The sequence below is a fragment of the Tursiops truncatus genome, chromosome X (assembly GCF_011762595.2).
Source record: "Tursiops truncatus isolate mTurTru1 chromosome X, mTurTru1.mat.Y, whole genome shotgun sequence".
Classification (NCBI taxonomy): domain Eukaryota; kingdom Metazoa; phylum Chordata; class Mammalia; order Artiodactyla; family Delphinidae; genus Tursiops; species Tursiops truncatus.
In genome coordinates, this window is record NC_047055.1 from 37,394,807 (window position 1) to 37,413,326 (window position 18,520).

The 18,520-nt window shown below is 46.8% G+C and overlaps 2 protein-coding genes across 10 annotated transcripts in view; one reads left to right on the plus strand and one right to left on the minus strand.

Moving 5' to 3' along the window:
* The window catches only part of COL4A6 (collagen type IV alpha 6 chain), a 282,926-nt gene extending 268,802 nt beyond the window's left edge, over positions 1-14,124 (plus strand). For 4 of the 5 annotated variants that reach the window (XM_073798855.1, XM_033849132.2, XM_033849133.2 and 1 more), the window contains 8 exons: positions 7,027-7,143; positions 7,474-7,635; positions 7,824-7,922; positions 9,175-9,321; positions 10,065-10,181; positions 10,767-10,958; positions 11,670-11,956; positions 12,509-14,124. In XM_073798855.1, the coding sequence (XP_073654956.1) occupies positions 7,027-7,143; positions 7,474-7,635; positions 7,824-7,922; positions 9,175-9,321; positions 10,065-10,181; positions 10,767-10,958; positions 11,670-11,956; positions 12,509-12,769 (1,382 nt within the window). In that variant the 3' untranslated portion in view covers positions 12,770-14,124. Of the gene's footprint in view, positions 1-7,026; positions 7,144-7,473; positions 7,636-7,823; positions 7,923-9,174; positions 9,322-10,064; positions 10,182-10,731; positions 10,959-11,669; positions 11,957-12,508 lie in introns of those variants that run through there. The other variant, XM_073798856.1, reaches the window with a different exon arrangement.
* Positions 14,125-15,237: 1,113 nt separating this feature from the next.
* Positions 15,238-18,520, minus strand: part of ATG4A (autophagy related 4A cysteine peptidase) — a 68,530-nt gene continuing 65,247 nt past the window's right edge. For all 5 annotated transcript variants that reach the window (XM_019949509.3, XM_019949508.3, XM_019949507.3 and 2 more), the window contains one exon: positions 15,238-16,264. In XM_019949509.3, the coding sequence (XP_019805068.1) occupies positions 16,194-16,264 (71 nt within the window). In that variant the 3' untranslated portion in view covers positions 15,238-16,193. The remainder of the gene's footprint in view (positions 16,265-18,520) is intronic.

The window sequence follows — 18,520 nt, forward strand, 5'->3', positions numbered from 1 at the left end:
ATCAGGAAACTTGCACAAACCTCTTAGATAGCCTCATCCACCAGAGGGCAGACAGCAGAAGCAAGAAGAACTACAATCCTGCAGCCTGTGGAGCAAAAACCACATTCACAGAAAGATAGACAAGATGAAAATGCAGAGGGCTATGCACCAGCTGAAGGAACAAGATAAAATCCCAGAAAAACAACTAAACGAAGTGGAGATAGGCAACCTTCCAGAAAAAGAATTCAGAATAATGATAGTGAAGATGATCCAGGATCTCGGAAAAAGAATGGAGGCAAAGAACGAGAAGATGCAAGAAATATTTAACAAAGACTTAGAAGAATTAAAGAACAAACAAACAGAGATGAACAATACAATAACTGAAATGAAAACTACACTAGAAGGAATCAAGAGCAGACTAACTGAGGCAGAAGAACGGATAAGTGATCTGGAAGACAGAATGGTGGAATTCACTGCTGCTGAACAGAATAAAGAAAAAAGAATGAAAAGAAATGAAGACAGCCTAAGAGATCTCTGGGACAACATTAAACACAACAACATTCACATTATAGGGGTCCCGAAGGAGAAGAGAGAGAGAAAGGACCAGAGAAAATACTTGAAGAGATTATAATCGAAAACTTCCCTAACATGGGAAAGGAAATAGCCACCCAAGTCCAGGAAGCGCAGAGAGTCCCACACAGGATAAACCCAAGGAGAAACATGCCGAGACACATAGTAATCACATTGGGAAAAATTAAAGACAAAGAAAAATTATTGAAAGCAGCAAGGGAAAAGCTACAAATAACATACAAGGGAACTCCCATGAGGTTAACAGCTGATTTCTCAGCAGAAACTCTACAAGCCAGAAGGGAGTGGCATGATATACTTAAAGTGATGGAAGGGAAGAAACTACAACTAAAATAACTCTACCCAGCAAGAATCTCATTCAGATTTGATGGAGAAATCAAAAGCTTTACAGACAAGCAAAAGCTAAGAGAATTCAGCACCACCAAACCAGCTCTACAACAAATGCTAAAGGAACTTCTCTAAGTGGGAAACACAAGAGAAGAAAAGGACCTACAAAAACAAACCCAAAACAATTAAGAAAATGGTCATAGGAACTTACATATCGATAATAACCTTAAACGTGAATGGATTAAATGCACCAACCAAAAGACACAGCCTTGCTGAATGGATACAAAAACAAGACCCATATATATGCTGTCTACAAGAGACCCACTTCAGACCTAGGGACACATACACACTGAAAGTGAGGGGATGGAAAAAGATATTCCATGCAAATGGAAATCAAAAGAAAGCTGGAGTAACAACACTCATATCAGATAAAATAGACTTTAAAATAAAGAATGTTACAAGAGACAAGGAAGGACACTACATAATGATCAAGGGATCAATCCAAGAAGAAGATATAACAATTATAAATATATATGCACCCAACATAGGAGCACCTCAATACATAAGGCAACTGCTAACAGCTATAAAACAGGAAATCGACTGTAACACAATAATAGTGGGGGACTTTAACACCTCATTTACACCAATGGACAGATCGTCCAAAATGAAAATAAATAAGGAAACAAAAGCTTTAAATGACACAATAGACCAGATAGATTTAATTGATATTTATAGAACATTCCATCCAAAAACAGCACATTACACTTTCTTCTCAAGTGCGCATGGAACATTCTCCAGGATAGATCACATCTTGGGTCACAAAGCAAGCCTCAGTAAATTTAAGAAAATTGAAATCATATCAAGCATCTTTTCTGACCACAATGCTATGAGATGAGAAATCAATTACAGGGAAGAAAACGTAAAAGACACAAACACATGGAGGCTAAACAATACGTTACTAAATAACCAAGAGATCACTGAAGAAATCAAAGAGGAAATCAGAAAATACCTAGAGACAAATGACAATGAAAACATGATGATCCAAAACCTATGGGATGCAGCAAAAGCAGTTCTAAGAGGGAAGTTTATAGCTATACAAGTCTACCTCAAGAAACAAGAAAAATCTCAAGTAAACAATCTAACCTTACACCTGAAAGAGCTAGAGAAAGAAGAATAAACAAAACCCAAAGTTAGCAGAAGGAAAGAAATCATAAAGATCAGAGCAGAAATAAATGAAATAGAAACAAAGAAAACAGTAGCAAAGATCAATAAAACTAAAAGCTGGTTCTTTGAGAAGATAAACAAAATTGATAAACCATTAGCCAGACTCATCAAGAAAAAGAGGGAGAGGACTCAAATCAATAAAATTAGAAAGGAAAAAGGAGAAGTTACAACAGACACCGCAGAAATGCAAAGCATCCTGAGAGACTACTACCAGCAACTGTATGCCAATAAAATGGACAACCTGGAAGAAATGGACAAATTCTTAGAAATGTATAACCTTCCGAGACTGAACCAGGAACAAATAGAATCCATGAGCAGACCAATCACAAGTAATGAAATTGAAACTGTGATTAAAAATCTTCCAACAAACCAAAGTCCAGGACCAGATGGCTTCACAGGTGAATTCTATCAAACATTTAGAGAAGAGCTAACACCCATCCTTCTCAAACTCTTTCAAAAAATTGCAGAGGAAGGAACACTCCCAAACTCATTCTATGAGGCTACCATCACCCTGATACCAAAATCAGACAAAGATACTACACAAAAAAAATTACAGACCAATATCATTGATGAATATAAATGCAAAAATCCTCAATAAAATACAAGCAAACAGAATCCAACAACACATTAAAAGGATCATACACCATGATCAAGTGGGATTTATCCCAGGGATGCAAGGATTCTTCAATATATGCAAATCAATCCATGTGATACACCATATTAACAAATTGAAGAATAAAAACCGTATGATCATCTCAATAGATGCAGAAAAAGCTTTTGACAAAATTCAACACCCAGGCTTCCCTGGTGGCGCAGTGGTTGGGAGTCCGCTTGCTGATGCAGGGGACATGGGTTCATGCCCCGGTCCGGGAAGATCCCACATGCCATGGAGTGGCTAGGCTTGTGAGCCATGGCCACTGAGCCTGCGCATCCGGAGCCTGTGCTCCGCAACGGGAGAGGCCACAGCAGTGAGAGGCCCACGTACAGAAAAAGAAAAAAATTCAACACCCACTTATGATAAAAACTCTCCAGAAAGTGTGCATAGAGGGAACCTACCTCAGCATAATAAAGGCCATATATGACAAACCCAGAGCAAACATCATTCTCAATGGTGAAAAACTGAAAGCATTTCCTTTAAGTTCAGCAACAAGACAAGGATGTCCACTCTCACCACTATTATTCAACATAGTTTTGGAAGTCCTAGCAACTGCAATCAGAGAAGAAAAAGGAATACAAATTGGAAAAGAAGAAGTAAAACTGTCACTGTTTGCAGATGACATGATACTATACATAGAGAATCCTAAAGATGCCACCAGAAAACTACTAGAGCTAATCAATGAATTTGGTAAAGTTTCAGGATACAAAATTAATGCACACAAATCTCTTGCATTCCTATAAACTAAGGATGAAAATTCTGAAGGAGAAATTGAGGAAACACTCCCATTTACCATTGCAACAAAAAGAATAAAATACCTAGGAATAAACCTACCTAGGGAGACAAAAGACCTGTATTCAGAGAATTATAAGACACTGATGAAAGAAATTAAAGATGATACCAACAGATGGAGAGATATACCATGTTCTTGGATTGGAAGAATCAAGATTGTGAAAATGACTATACTACCCAAAGCAATCTACAGATTCAATGCAATCCCTATCAAATTATCAATGGCATTTTTTACGGAACTAGAACAAAACTTAAAATTTGTATGGAGACACAAAAGACCCCGAATAGCCAAAGCAGTCTTGAGGGAAAAAAACAGAGCTGGAGGAATCAGACTCCCTGACTTCAGTCTATACTACAAAGCTACAGTAATCAAGACAATATGGTACTGGCACAAAAACAGAAACATAGATCAGTGGAACAAGATAGAAAGCCCAGAGATAAACCCACGCACCTATGGTCAACTAATCTATGACAAAGGAGGCAAGGATATACAATGGAGAAAAGACAGTCTCTTCAATAAGTGGTGCTGGGAAAACTGGACAGCTACATATAAAAGACTGAAATTGGAACACTCCCTAACACCACACACAAAAATAAACTCAAAATGGATTTGAGACCTGAATGTAAGACCAGACACTATAAAACTCTTAGAGGAAAACATAGGAAGAACACTCTTTGACATAAATCACAGCAAGATCTTTTTTGATCCAACTCCTAGAGTAATGGAAATAAAAACAAAAATAAACAAATGGGACCTAATGAAACTTCAAAGCTTTTGCACTGCGAAGGAAACCATAAACAAGACGAAAAGACAATCCTCAGAATGGGAGAAAATATTTGCAAACGAATCAATGGACAAAGGATTAATCTCCAAAATTATAACAGCTCATGCAGCAAAATTATAAACAGCTCATGCAGCTCAATATTAAAAAAGCAAGCAACCCAATCCAAAAATGGGCAGAAGACCTAAATAGACATTTCTCCAAAGAAGAGATACAGATGGCCAAGAAGCACACGAAAAGCTGCTCAACATCACTAATTATTAGAGAAATGCAAATCAAAACTACAATGAGGTACCACCTCACACCAGTTAGAATGGTTATCATCAGAAAATCTACCATTAACAAATGCTGAAGAAGGTGTGGAGAAAAGGGAAACCTCTTGCACTGTTTGTGGGAATGTAAATTGATACAACCACTATGGAGAACAGTATGGAGGTTCCTTTAAAAACTAAAAATAGAATTACCATATGATCCAGCAATCCCACTACTGGGCATATACCCAGAGGAAACCATAATTCAGAAAGACACATGTACCCCAATGTTCATTGCAGCACTGTTTGCATTAGCCAGGTCATGGAAGCAACCTAAATGCCCATCGACAGACAAATGGATCAAGAAGATGTGGTACATATATACAATGGAATATTACTCAGCCATAAAAAGAAACGATATTGGGTCATTTGTTGAGACGTGGATGGATTTAGAGACTGTCATACAGAGTGAAGTAAGTCAGAAAGAGAAAAATAAATATCGTATATTAATGCATACATGTGGAATCTAGATAAATGGTACAGATGAACCGGTTTGCAGGGCAGAAATTGAGACAGAAATGCAGAGAAGAAACGTATGGACACCAAGGGGGTAAGCGGCAGGGGGGTGGGGGGTGTATGATGAATTGGGAGGTTGGGATTGACATGTATACACTGATGTGTATAGACTTGATGACTAATAAGAATCTGCTGCATAAAAAAAAAATAAAATTCCAAAATTTAAAAAAGTGTCTCATTCTTAAAGAAATACTTGAGCTTTTTTGTTTTTTAACTACTTGAGGTCAGTAGTACCTTTATTGTAGGTTTAATGATATATTGGTGTAATTATAAAATCAAGAAACAGGTGAAAAGAGAAGGAGGCTCCAAATATTGCCATGGAAACAGACATTTTTACAATCCATGTGCTGTCCACACCTACTCTACTATATTTGGTGTCTTGTTTATTGGTTTTGCATAATGTCAGCACATATATATGTATAGATATATGAAGTTATATTTTCAGGACAAAAATACAATGTCTTTCATTTCAGATTTCTACCTTTGTGAAAAAGAAAAATACTTCAACGATTCATCAAGACCTAACTGACAATGCTAAAAGTAGCACCAAGTGGTTTTGCAACTAGTTTTGCTTTTTGTTTTTCCTTTGTTTCTTTTCTAGACTTCTAATAAGTGGAAACTTTTCTTTAAATTTATTTTTTCCTCCTTTATATTTCCTCAGTATTCAATTAATCAATGAGCTGCTAAAGACACCCAAGTTAACCAATCTGCCATCTTTCTTTACAAATTATCATGGATATACTATTTCTTAGCGAAATATGAGAAATTCAACATTAATATTTTCAGCTTCTCTTGTCAGAAAAATAAAATTCAACATCATATTTTGGGATTTTCTTGTCACAAACAAGAATCTCAACCACCAAAACAGTTTGTCAACCAATTCAAATCTATTCCCCTTCATTTGACTGTCTTTTAGAATATACCAAAGTAATAAATACATTTCTTCCATGTTACAAGAATAAAATAGATTTCTACATTTGTATACGTGGCTTTGATGTGTTTTCCCAGCAAGATTACCATCTATGTTTTCAATGTATGCATATTGTATAAATCTACTATAATCGGTTGAAATTTTTGGTTTTGAACATATTATAATAGAAATCATTCCACAAACAGAAAACATGTAAAGCAGTATTAAACTTTGAGCAAACGAGTATTATGTATGTACTCCAGTAAATGGCTATTCTCTTTGGCCAAACAGGGAGAAGCGATTCAGGCAATTCAGCAAGCATTCAGCTAATATCATGAATTACCTATAAAACTGTTTTCCAGGTTGCCTGGAAGACCCAGTAGTTAGCTGTAGAAGACATCGGGGGTCATAGCGCCCTTGCCACCTCCATTCTGCTTGAGCGGGCGAGTGGGTGTCTGTTCTGACTGGCTGGGGCCTGTGCCCCACCTCGATCTGTGACCTCCTCGGAGTAGCCGCAGACAGGACTGGCTAACTTGATGAAATGTTGTGCAACAGGGACAGTAGGTTTAAAAACGCTGTAGGAAACTTCGATTCCAGGTGTTGCAGTCATACCTTCTTTGCTTCCTGATTGAGGGAAAATCTGTCTAAAGTATTTCCATTACCAGCGAGGTTGGGGAGCTGGAACTTTCCGAAGCTCTGTCCGTCCCAATTCAATGCAGCGCCTGCTGCGAGCCAGGAGTCTCTGAGCCCCTGCCAGCTGCACTGGGCCGATGGCTGCCAACGGAGGAGAAAGGGAGAAGAGCCCTCTGCTGGCCTCAGCTGGTCTGGCTCCTACCCTAAGGGCTTCCATTTTCTTGTGTGAACTTCCATTTTCTCTGAGAGAGCCTGGCCCTCTCTTAGCCACACAAAGCCCCTGCAGCCCCTTTTATTTATTCTTTGCAGGTTTCCCAGGTCTCCAGGGCCCTGCTGGTCTCCCTGGTGCCCCAGGTCTCTCCTTGCCCTCAGTCATAGCAGGACAACCTGGCGACCCCGGGCGACCAGGCCTAGATGGAGAACAAGGTAAAGTCAGGAAGCCCAAAGAGGGCTGGCCATCACCTTTTGTCTGGAGTTTGGGGAGGGCCTGTCTACAGTCCAGCCCCATCCCCACTGCTGGACGTGCACGGGCCTGTGAGGCCCCACGTCCCTCCTCCCGCAGGGGCACAGGGGGTTGGAATGGGCTGCATTTTGCTAAAAGGGTTTGGGAAGGTCTGGGCACTGGGGCCCCACAGAAGGCAAGGGAACATTATCTGCCCTGGGAATAGCCTTTGGCTTCCTATCAGTCCCAAGGCTTTCAGCAATGGCCGCTTCCTCTTCCCTCTGCCCTCATCCCTCTTCCGATCTTATCCCTAGGCCGACCAGGCCCCCCGGGGCCCCCAGGACCCCCTGGGCCATCTTCGGATCAAGGCGACCCGGGAGACCCTGGCTTCCCTGGAATTCCTGGCCCTCAAGGGCCCAAGGGAGACCAAGGAATTCCAGGTTTCTCTGGCCTCCCTGGAGAGCTAGGACTGAAAGGTATGACTGCGCGGCTGCCTACTGGGTCCTTTCCCACTCCACTGTCAGATATGGCCCCTTCCTGCAGCCCTGTGAAGAGAGACCAGCTGATGATGCTTTTCCTGCCCTCACCTCTGCTTAGTCTCAACCCCACCACCACCAGCACCACCGTGCCAGGCCCTGACTTGCTTTCCTTTGGACTTTGCCAGGCATGAGAGGTGAGCCTGGCTTCATGGGGACTCCAGGCAAAGTTGGGCCACCTGGAGACCCAGGACTTCCGGGGATGAAGGGGAAGGCAGGGCCAAGAGGTGAGTTGAGAGCATGTGCCAGGCTGATCCTGAGCTCAGGGGAGGGGTTGGGGCGTATCATTCCTTCAGGAGTCACTGCTAAGCATGCCAAGAAAGCCTGAATGGCTGAAGCAGCTGGATCAAGCTCCTCCAGGGAGGGAGTTTCTCCACCTCGGAGATACCTCTGCCTCCATCAGCTCCCAGGACTGAAGGCCATTGCCGCTTTGCCACCACGGATCTCGCCACTGACCTCCCCTCTCTGCATTGTTTCTGCATTTGCGGTCACTGCGTTTGCACTCAGATCACCACTCACCCATTTGCTGAATCTAGAAATGAAGAACCATCCTTTCTGTCCTTTATCACCACTCCCCTCACACACACATCCAATCCATTAGCAAGCCCTGAGGGCTGTGTCTCCTATAAACGTGCCTTGCATCTGCCCCCCTCTCATCACCTCCACCTCTACCACTGAGGTCCAAGGCACCAACATTTCTCACGTGGACCACTGCGGTGACTGCTAACTGGTCTCCCTGCTTCCATTATTCACCTCCCCCAACAATCATTTCTCTATACAGTGGTCAGAGAGGTCTTATAAAAACAGAAATCATTCATGGGCGTCCCATGGCATAAGAATTAACTATGGCCATGAAGCCCTCTGTGATGCCTCCCTCTCCATCCTCATTACCAGCCCTTCCCCTTTGCTGTTCACTGTGCTTTTGTCACACTAGCCTCTTTCAGTTATCCAGTTATCCTGGCTGGCCGCAGGGCCTTTGCACATGCTAGTCCTACTTCTGGAACACTCTCCCCCACCCCCCAGCTTGTTCTAATGCTTTAATGGTCTCAGCTTAAGTGTCACTGCTTGTGAGAGGCCACTTATAACTCTCTCTAAAGCAGGTTCTCCACCCCATAGCCCTCTCCGCTCCCTCCCACTGTCCGTGCACTGTCCATTTCCTTTATAGCACTTCTTACAATTTGCAGTAAGATTAATGGTTTTTGTCAGGTTATGCATTTTTCATCTTTATCACCAGACCATCGTCTCATAAAGGTCTTACTCACTGCTCTATCCCCTGATCTACCAGGCTCTGGCACATAGTAGGCCCTCAAATACTTTTTCAATGAATTCATAAGCAAATTGGCTTGTTTGGCTTCTATTAGTAGGCCAGCTGGCTGGGTCTGGGGTCTCGGCTGTGATGCCAGCTGAACCTCCGGGAGCCCACCCTGGCCACTTCCTCTGCCTCCGCTTGACATTTCTGTTTCTCCCACGTGCCCACAGGCTTATCCGGCCCCCGAGGCGCTCCTGGACAAACACCAATTGCAGAAGCCATCGAGGCTCCTCCTGGACCCATGGGTCTAACAGGCATCGATGGCATCCCTGGCCTCATGGGGGACCCTGGGGCCCAAGGCCCTGGAGGCCTACAAGGTGAGGAGGGCGCCAGAGAAAGGGGACTTCGCGGGGAGCTGAGATGGCTTTGGCTGGGAGGCTGAAGCAACTGGCTGGGAACCCCGGCTCCAAGGGGGCACCTTCATGGAGCGTTTCCTCGGCTCCTTCACAAAGCTTCCAAGCTTCTCACCAGGAAGGAGGGGACCAGCAGGGCCAGCAGTTGTACTTGGCTTCAGAGAATGAAGCACACGGAACGAAGTGCTCTGTGTGGGCAGAGCACAGCAGCTAATCCAGACAGCTCGTCCCTCGCTAACGCACTGCTGCGGGAAGGAGGGAGCGTGGTGGGGGGACAGAGAGCAACGGAGAAAGCCCAGGGCTGGGGGACGGAAAACCCGGCTTCCAATCCCAGTTTTGCCCCGGCTGGAGTAAGCTAGCAGTCTCTCTGGACCTCGGTGTCCTCATTTCTGACATGGGACCCCAGCAGTTGCCCTGCATCCTCCCTAGCATTGCTGGGAAGATGAGAGGAAGGGAGGGGGACATGGGTGTGAAGGAGCTCAGAAGGGCTAAGTTCAGAGTGAGGTCCCAGGGCTGAGCTGCCTGGACGTGAACTAAGGACTAGCCCAGGAGGCTCAGTCCTGAGCTCAGCGTGCACTCCAGGGTGATGGCCAGTTCGCCCTCTCCTGGTGAGTCCTGGGCATGACACACGAGTCCCCTTTCTCCGAGGAAGGCTCCTCCAGACACTGCACATTGAGTACCCCGCTGTGGGCCTTCTCTCCTGGCAGGCTTCAAAGGTTTACCTGGCATCCCCGGCAAAGACGGCCCCAATGGACTCCCTGGCCCACCTGGGGCTCTTGGTGATCCTGGTCTCCCTGGACTGCAAGGCCCTCCAGGATTTGAAGGTCTGGCAATGTCGGCACTAGGGGGCAGAGGGCTTCTGTAAGGGTTTGAGGCTTGAGGGTGAGTCAAAATCTCGAATCGTGGAATTAGGAAACTGGGCAGTAAAGCTTGATACTACTAGCAGGCTGGAAAACTGGGCTCGAATCTGTTCACTCCATTCTGAGCCTGTGAAGGATTAGAGCCCTACATTCCAGAAGGCAAAGGACTGTTCCACAGAGTTCTCTGGGTTCTCTTCCAGCTCTTAAGAGCTATAACTCTATACTATAGCGTGGCCCCCTGCCCTGCACACCTCGTCTTCTACCCAGGGATTCTGACATGGATGGAAGGGGGGTGGTTCAAGGGAGAAGAGAATCTGAGATAAGACATGGCGGCTCTGCTACTTACCTTCCATTTTATATCAGAGACGGCAAATCAGTTGTCCTGAGTAGAGAACAGTCCTGAAGCTTGCTGGGAAAGTGCCGCGATTGTTAGCCACGTCTGTCGGGCAGGAGAGGAGGGAGTGATTTTTGCCTCGCTAACCCCGGCTCTGCTTTTTCACTGCCTCTGATTCAGCGGGTCCTTGGTTATCTCTGCCCTCTCCATCTCAGGAGCTCCAGGGAAGCCGGGGCCCTTCGGGAGGGCTGGAATGCCTGGGCAGAGCGTGAGAGTGGGCTACACCTTGGTGAAGCACAGCCAGTCAGAACAGGTGCCCCTGTGCCCTGTCGGGATGAGCCAGCTGTGGGTCGGTTATAGCCTGCTGTTCGTGGAGGGGCAGGAGAAAGCCCACAACCAGGACCTGGGTAGGTACCGGCTCGCACATCCAGCCCTGGCCCTCTGTCCCCACAAGGACCAGGAGCCACACTCCTCGCTCCTCCCAACCCTTGGTGGGCCCATGTTGGGTAGTGGGTTACAAGCACCAGCTCTGGAGTCAGGCAGATCTGGGTTCAAACCCCAGCTCTGCCGCTCACTCTGGACACGTTATTCAGCCTAAGCTTCCGCCTCCTTCTCAGTGGAACAAGCCTAATGCTAGTACTTGTCCCATAGGGTAGGCTAAGGATTACGGGAATCACCCATGTAAAATGCTTAGAACAACGTTTGACACGTATTAAGCATCCATTAAATGTTAGCGATCAGTAGTAGTAATAATAATATGACCTGCCGGCAACAATGATTACCCAAGAATTAATTGAATTGTCTTCAGGTGTGTGTTTCAGCGAACCACAGTCTCACTCTATTAAATGCTGATTTGACAAAGCAGACTAATTAGGGAGTCATCATTCAGTTTCTAAAAAGATTCTTTTCATTATCAAACTTCCCTGGTGCATAGAAAATAGACTTCAGTGTGTGTACAGTGGTCCGGGATAGGAAGGAAAGGCGTCCCTGCTCTGCTACAAGCAGTTGGATATGAACCCAAACCACCATCTAGTCCAGCTGTAGTGGCTCCAGGGACGATCGCAGCCCTGCCCCTCAGCCAGAACTTACCTGCCCCTGCCCACCTTCTCTCCTTGCAGGGTTTGCTGGCTCCTGCCTGCCCCGCTTCAGCACCATGCCCTTCATCTACTGCAACATCAACGAAGTGTGCCACTATGCCCGGCGCAACGATAAATCCTACTGGCTCTCCACCACCGCGCCCATCCCCATGATGCCCGTCGGCCAGACGCAGATTCCCCCGTACATCAGCCGCTGCTCTGTGTGTGAGGCGCCCTCACAAGCCATTGCTGTGCACAGCCAGGACATCACCATCCCGCAGTGCCCCGTGGGCTGGCGCAGCCTCTGGATTGGGTACTCCTTCCTCATGGTAAGGTCCCGCACCGCCCTCTCCACCAGGAGGAAGGCCGAGGGCGGGGAGCGCTGGGAGGGAAATTCTGAAATCGAGTGCTGAGGGAGCCATGGTCTAACGGCCTGTGGACTATTCCGTGCTCTCTCCCTTCTCTGGAGCACACCGCCAAGGGCTTGGGGCAGACGGAGGGCTCTGAGAAGAACTGCATGCTGAGCCCTGTTGGCGGTTTCCTTAATTCAGCCTTTCTCAGATTTGTCAGTGGAAATGTTCGGGGGGCACCTAACACACCTTGGACTCGGCGGGACGGCAGCAGTTTGGGAAATACTGGCTGGGATGCAGCCGCAGCCCAGGAGCCGTGGGTTAGGAGGGCCCTAGAGAGCTTGGAGGGGGCGCTCCTGGCTCTGAGGCTGAGACAAGGGAGGACGAGCGCCCCCGGTCCTAAAACATAGCTATTGGTCCGCTGGCCAGACAGGGGGGGGCTGAGCCGAGAGACCAGAGCTGAGAGACGGAGCAGCGGAGTCCATCACCTCCCAAGGTGACCAGTTCACAGCCACCGCCCATCTGTTTCAGCACACGGCCGCCGGCGCTGAGGGCGGGGGCCAGTCCCTGGTCTCCCCTGGCTCCTGCCTAGAGGATTTCCGAGCCACTCCTTTCATCGAGTGCAGTGGTGCCCGCGGCACCTGCCACTACTTTGCCAACAAGTACAGTTTCTGGCTGACGACGGTGGAAGAGAGGGAGCAGTTTGGGGAGGAGCCGGTATCTGAGACGCTGAAAGCCGGGCAGCTCCACACCCGGGTCAGCCGCTGCCAGGTGTGTATGAAAAGCGTGTAGGGTGGCACCTGCCACTCTGCCCCTTGCCCTCCCCTGCCCCGCACAACGGTCACCTCACAAACCTGAACGGTCTGAAGAAGGAAGGCCAAGCCCTTTTGCCCATCTGTCAAGTTGTACATTGGAGTCTCGTTTGGGCTGGACTACTGGACACTGGTCACCTCCACCCTCAGGCCCCATGGGTGAGCCCACCCTGCTGAGATCTGCTGTCCCATTTCGGTGCTACAGTTTGTGTGACTCTTCTTGGCTACCTCAGAAAGACCTGCTGGGCCACCCCTTTCTTAGAATGCTAGCTTTCCTCACTCTCTTGATCAGAAAGCTCTTCGTGAGAGCTAAAGGAGTCATTTCATTATGTCCAGAGGTCACCGCACATCATTTGGCTTAAACTAGAACCCAGTGTCTCCACGTGAAAAAAATTTCTCTGGCTCAACATTATGGATGGCTCAAGCCTGCACAGGGCAAGCTCTCACCTCTTCCCAGAGACCCACTGTGTCTAGGCAGGCAGCAGAGCTGGAATGAGATGCCAGCCAGTGTCCCGGGGTGAGCTCTGACCCCTTCGAGAGTGAGCACGACTGGGCCCCAGACTACTTAGGGACACTGGAAGACCAGCAGCCGAGAGGTGCCCAGGAACTTCACATGGTCGTAGACAAGTCACTTCCTCCTTGCCAGCTCCCTCCCCAGCCACAGGCAGCAGACTTGGCCTGGTTCAGAGTAGAGCAGAGGATGCACCAGATGTGGTCAGACCCATAAAGGGAAATGAGAACCGCAGCCCTTCCTCCCGGGCGGGGGGGAGAGGGGAGGATGGGTAAGGAGGTGTGAATTTTGCTTTTGACTCCAGGAACAAAAAGGAAAATCCCTTGTCCCAATTTCTCAGAAGCCCCTGTTTATTCCAAATGCCATTCAGATGTGTGCAGTGTGGCAACTCGACACTGCAGTGTTGGTTCCTTTGCATTTTGAGGCTGTGAGAGACTTCCCATTAAAATGTCCATCCAGTTGTTCTTTCACAGGTAGCCTGTTAAACCATTCTGATATGTTTTTAAAGCCTCATAAAAATCTAGCACAGTCCTCTCTTTAGCAGTTAGCAGACCCAAAGCAAGCCTGAGTAGACTGTAAAGTATATTCTGTTTAGGGGGATTTGTTTTAAGCATTTCCTTTAATTATCAGTTTCCCAGAACACTTAGCTATGTTGACATGAGGCAATTCCTTCCAGGTGATTCTGTTTCCTTAAATATTATGTAAACTGTGCCAACACAGACAAAGCATAATCAGTATAATCTGAACTATTGTTAACTTCACCTCCTCAGTAATAAGCATGGTGTCAGCTTTGTACATTGCAAATAAAAGGAATCCAATATGAACATTTGACTCCTTTGACGTTCTTTCTTTGATGAAAACTTTTCTAAAGTCCATCTCACTGAAATTCATAAGCCCCCCTCAGAGCCAAGGGGGTTCCTGTCACTGCAAGTCGAGCTTTATAACAAAACACTGAGACACGGAAAAATACAATTAAAGTCAAGGGTCGATAATGTCTTCCAACAGGCAACAAATCCACACCATGCTTCAAGATAAGCCTACAACTGTCTTTAGCCCCATCACACGCTAGAGTTCAAGAAAGGAATTTCCATGTTTCTGGGGCCTCAGGATCATTTATAGATAAATCAAAAGTAGAGAAATTTTAGGGCCTCCCTGGTGGCGCAGTGGTTGAGAGTCCGCCTGCCGATGCAGGGGACACGGGTTCGTGCCCCGGTCCGGGAAGATCCCACGTGCCGCGGAGCGGCTGGGCCCGTGAGCCATGGCTGCTGAGCCTGTGCGTCCGGAGCCTGTGCTCCGCAACGGGAGAGGCCATAACAGTGAGAGGTCCGCATACCGCCAAAAAAAAAAAAAAAAAAATGTAGAGAAATTTTAGTCATTAAAATCAAATCTAAGATATATGTGCATATATTTGTATATGCATAAAATATATCCTCTGGAAGGATAAAGAAGAAATTAATAACATTGGGAGCGTTCAGGAAAGAGAACTGACCTGTGGGAGGGAGAGACATTTCACTGAATACCATTTTGCACCTTTCGAATTCTGAACCGCTGGAATATATTATCTACTGGAAAAGAAAAAAATGGAATCTAAGGAAACAAGTGTTCAAATATTCCTAAATATACCACACAAAAAAACCCACCTTGGTTTGGTGCTAGCTTTCAAACCGCAGTTGCTGGCCTTCCTGGGGGCTTGGTTGAGCATGGAGGTGAAATGCATAGGTTAAGAAGACAAGGAGAGGAAAAGGGGAAGATAGCACTGGGACACGAGGTGCAGCCACACAAGAGAGTGGGTAGCAAAGCCAATTTGACGAATATGAGCTTTCAAATTTAGTATGTTGCTTGCTAGTCCTGAAATGGTTTGGAATTGTATTTGATGCACAGATTAATGTCACCACATGAATAATTCTTTCCAGTTATGACTGTCAAGCGAAATGGAGTCAAATTCAAACACAATTTTTAATTTCCCAAACAAAAATCAACAATTTAAGTCAGTGATTAGCAAACTACAGCCTGTGGGCTAAATCCAGCCCTCTGCCTGTTTTTGTAAATAAAGTTTTATTGGATTACGGCCAGGCTCATGTGCATGCACATTGTCTATGGCTGTCTTGGGGTTTCACCAGCAGAGATGAGGAGCTGTGACAGACACTATGTGGTCTTCAGAGCCTAAAACATTTCCTATCTGACCCTTGACAGAAAAAGTCTGCAGACCCCTGATTTAAATGATAATGATTTAAGGACAGGGTGACCATCTGACAAAAGTATCAGTAAAGATGGGGACAGTGACGCATCAAATAGTTAAGGTTCTCGCAAATGGGAAGGAGATCAATAAGTATACATTTGATGTAATGTCTTTGACACGCTTTTTGAGATCAATTATAATTATTTAAACACATGTTCAAATAATTTAACAAGAACTTTTTTTCCCTGATACGATTATCACTTTATTATTAGAGCAAGAGAACAGGTTGCTTCTTAGTATTTAGCCCAGAGAGGTCTAACCTGAAAGGGTGAAGAAGCACAGGGTAACCATCTCTCATCTGCTGGTGCTGGAAGCAAGGTGGGAGTTGCTGTCTATCTTCCAGACATCCACCTCCTCATTTCAGTAGCTGAAGATTCGCTGTGGCCATGTAAGAAGCTGGGAAGTGCAAGAGACGACTCCTAATCTTTCTGCTCCTAGATTCCATGATTGTTTTAGTTCTTTCTGGGGAAGGGGTATATTGTTCACTTGTGTGTTTTTTTCTGAGAAAAGGTGATTGGCTCAGTCATGATTGCTATCAAGTTTGTATGCTGTTGGCATATCAGGCACTTGCTGACTAGAAAAGTTTTTTGTGATGAATTCATGTTCTTCTGGTGCCAGATGGAAGACAGATCTCCAAGGTGAGTTCCCACTATTCTATATGCTCAGAATCTCGAAATCTTCCTCCAGGTCAAACTCCTCTAGTTGTTCAGTAGAGTCGATGAATTCTATCACAATACAGAAAAGAGGAAGAAAAAAGCTTGACACTTTGTCTCAAGCGGTCAATAAGTTACTCAGTAGTTAAGACCATGCATTTTTTTTTCTTTTGCGTTATGCGGGCCTCTCACTGTTGTGGCCTCTCTCGTTGCGGAGCACAGGCTCCGACGCGCAGGCTCAGCGGCCATGGCTCATGGGCCCAGCCGCTCCACGGCATGTGGGATCTTCCCAGACCGGGACACGAACCCGTGTCCCCTGCATCGGCAGGCGGACTCTCAACCACTGCGCCACCAGGGAAGCCCCAAGACCATGCATTTTTAATTGCTTTGCTACAGAAAAGTTTGTGTAGAGGAGACTTATAGGTGGGACCACTGCTGAGTATTAGCAATTCTCTATAAAGAATCAAAATAGGTTTAAGGGCCAAGATGTGGGAGTAGAAAGACCCTGAGCTCATCTGCTCTCATGAGCACACCAAAATAACAACTATCTGCAGAATAACCATTGATGAAAAAGACTGGAACCTACCAGAAATGATCTTCTACAACTAAAGTCATAAAGAAGGATCCACAACATGACGGGTAGGAGGGGCAGACTCGCGATATAATCAAATCCCATACCCCCAGGGTGGGCGACCCACAACCTGGAGAATAATTATATCACAGAAGTTCTCCCACAGGAGTGAGAGTTCTGAGCCCCACATCAGGCTCCCCAGCCTGGGGGTCTGGCACTGGGGGGAGGAGCCCCCAGAGCAGTTGGCTTTGAAGGCCAGTGGGGCTTTACTGCAGGAACCCCACAGGACTGGGGGAAATACAGACTACACTCTTAAAGGGCACACACAAAAATCTCATGTGCACTGGGACCCAGGACAAAAGCAGTGATTTGATAGGAGCCTAGGCCAGACCTATCTGCTGGGCCTGGAGACTCTCCTGGAGAGGCGGGGGGGTGGCTGAAGCTCACCCGGGGCACATACACCCTGGTGGCAGACATACTGGGGAACATTCAACTACATGAACACTCCTGGTGGCTGACATGTTGGATCATTAGTGCCAAGACCTGGCCCCACCCGACAGCCTATAGGCTCCAGTGCTGGGACACCTCAGGCCAAACAACCAATTGGGCAGAGACACAGCCCCACCCATCAGCAGACAGGCTGCCTAAAGAAGTCCTGACCCACGGCCTCCAGACAAGCCCCTAGACATGGCCCTGCCCATCTGAGGGCCAAGACCCAGCTCCACGCACCAGTGGGCAGGCCCTGGCCCCTCCCACAAGGAATCCTGAACAAGACTCTAAAGCAGGCTCACCCACCAGGGGGCAGACACCAGAAGCAAGAAAACTACAATCCCACAACACAGGCCAGAGACCCTATCCTGGGACCAGCTGGCCCCTGACCCTGCCAACTAGCAGGCCACTGCAACCTCAGGGACACCCCAGACCCCATGCCCAACTGTATCAGAAACCAGCCCCCCCTTACCAGTGATCTGAAATGAGCTCTGGGATCCCTGGGCCCAGGAGCCACACTCCAGGAAGCAGCTCTGCCTGCCAGTAATCCAGCACTGACCCCTGCCAGTAGTTGGGCAACAGCCCCAGAGGCTTCAGGACCCTGACTCCGGCCACCAGCGAGCCAGCACTAGCTCCAGGGCCCCCTTGGATTCCACAACCAGCCACCTCGTGACCAGGCCCCACTAAATAGCAACCAGCAGCATCTGCACAAGGCAGGGCCTGGCAACCAACCAGACTAGAAGCCAACTAAGCCTAGCAGACCACCCACATAGTCAGCCCGCCACAACAGAAGGAACCAAACAGCCCTCTTAGGGGGAACACCTAGAGCATATAGCTTGGGTGACAAGAGAGGAGTGCACTGCTGGAACACACAGGATGCCTCCTACAGAGGGCCACTTCTCCAAGGTTGAGAAACGTAACTAACCTACCACAGACATAAAAATACAGACAGCAACTTAGACAAAATGAGGTGGCAGAGGAATAGGTTCCAGACAAAGGAACAAGATAAAACCCCAGAAAAAGAACGAAGTGAAGTGGAGATAGGCAATCTACCCAAGAAAGAGTTCAGAGTAATGGTCGTAAAGATGATCAAAGAACTCGGGAGGAGAATGGATGCACAGAATGAGAAGCTAGTTTTTAACAAAGAGAAAATACAAAGAACAACCAAACAGAGATGGAGAGTACAATAACCGAAATGAAAAATACACTAGAAGGCATCAATAGTAGACCAAATGATACAGAAGAATGCACCAGTGTGCAGGAAGACA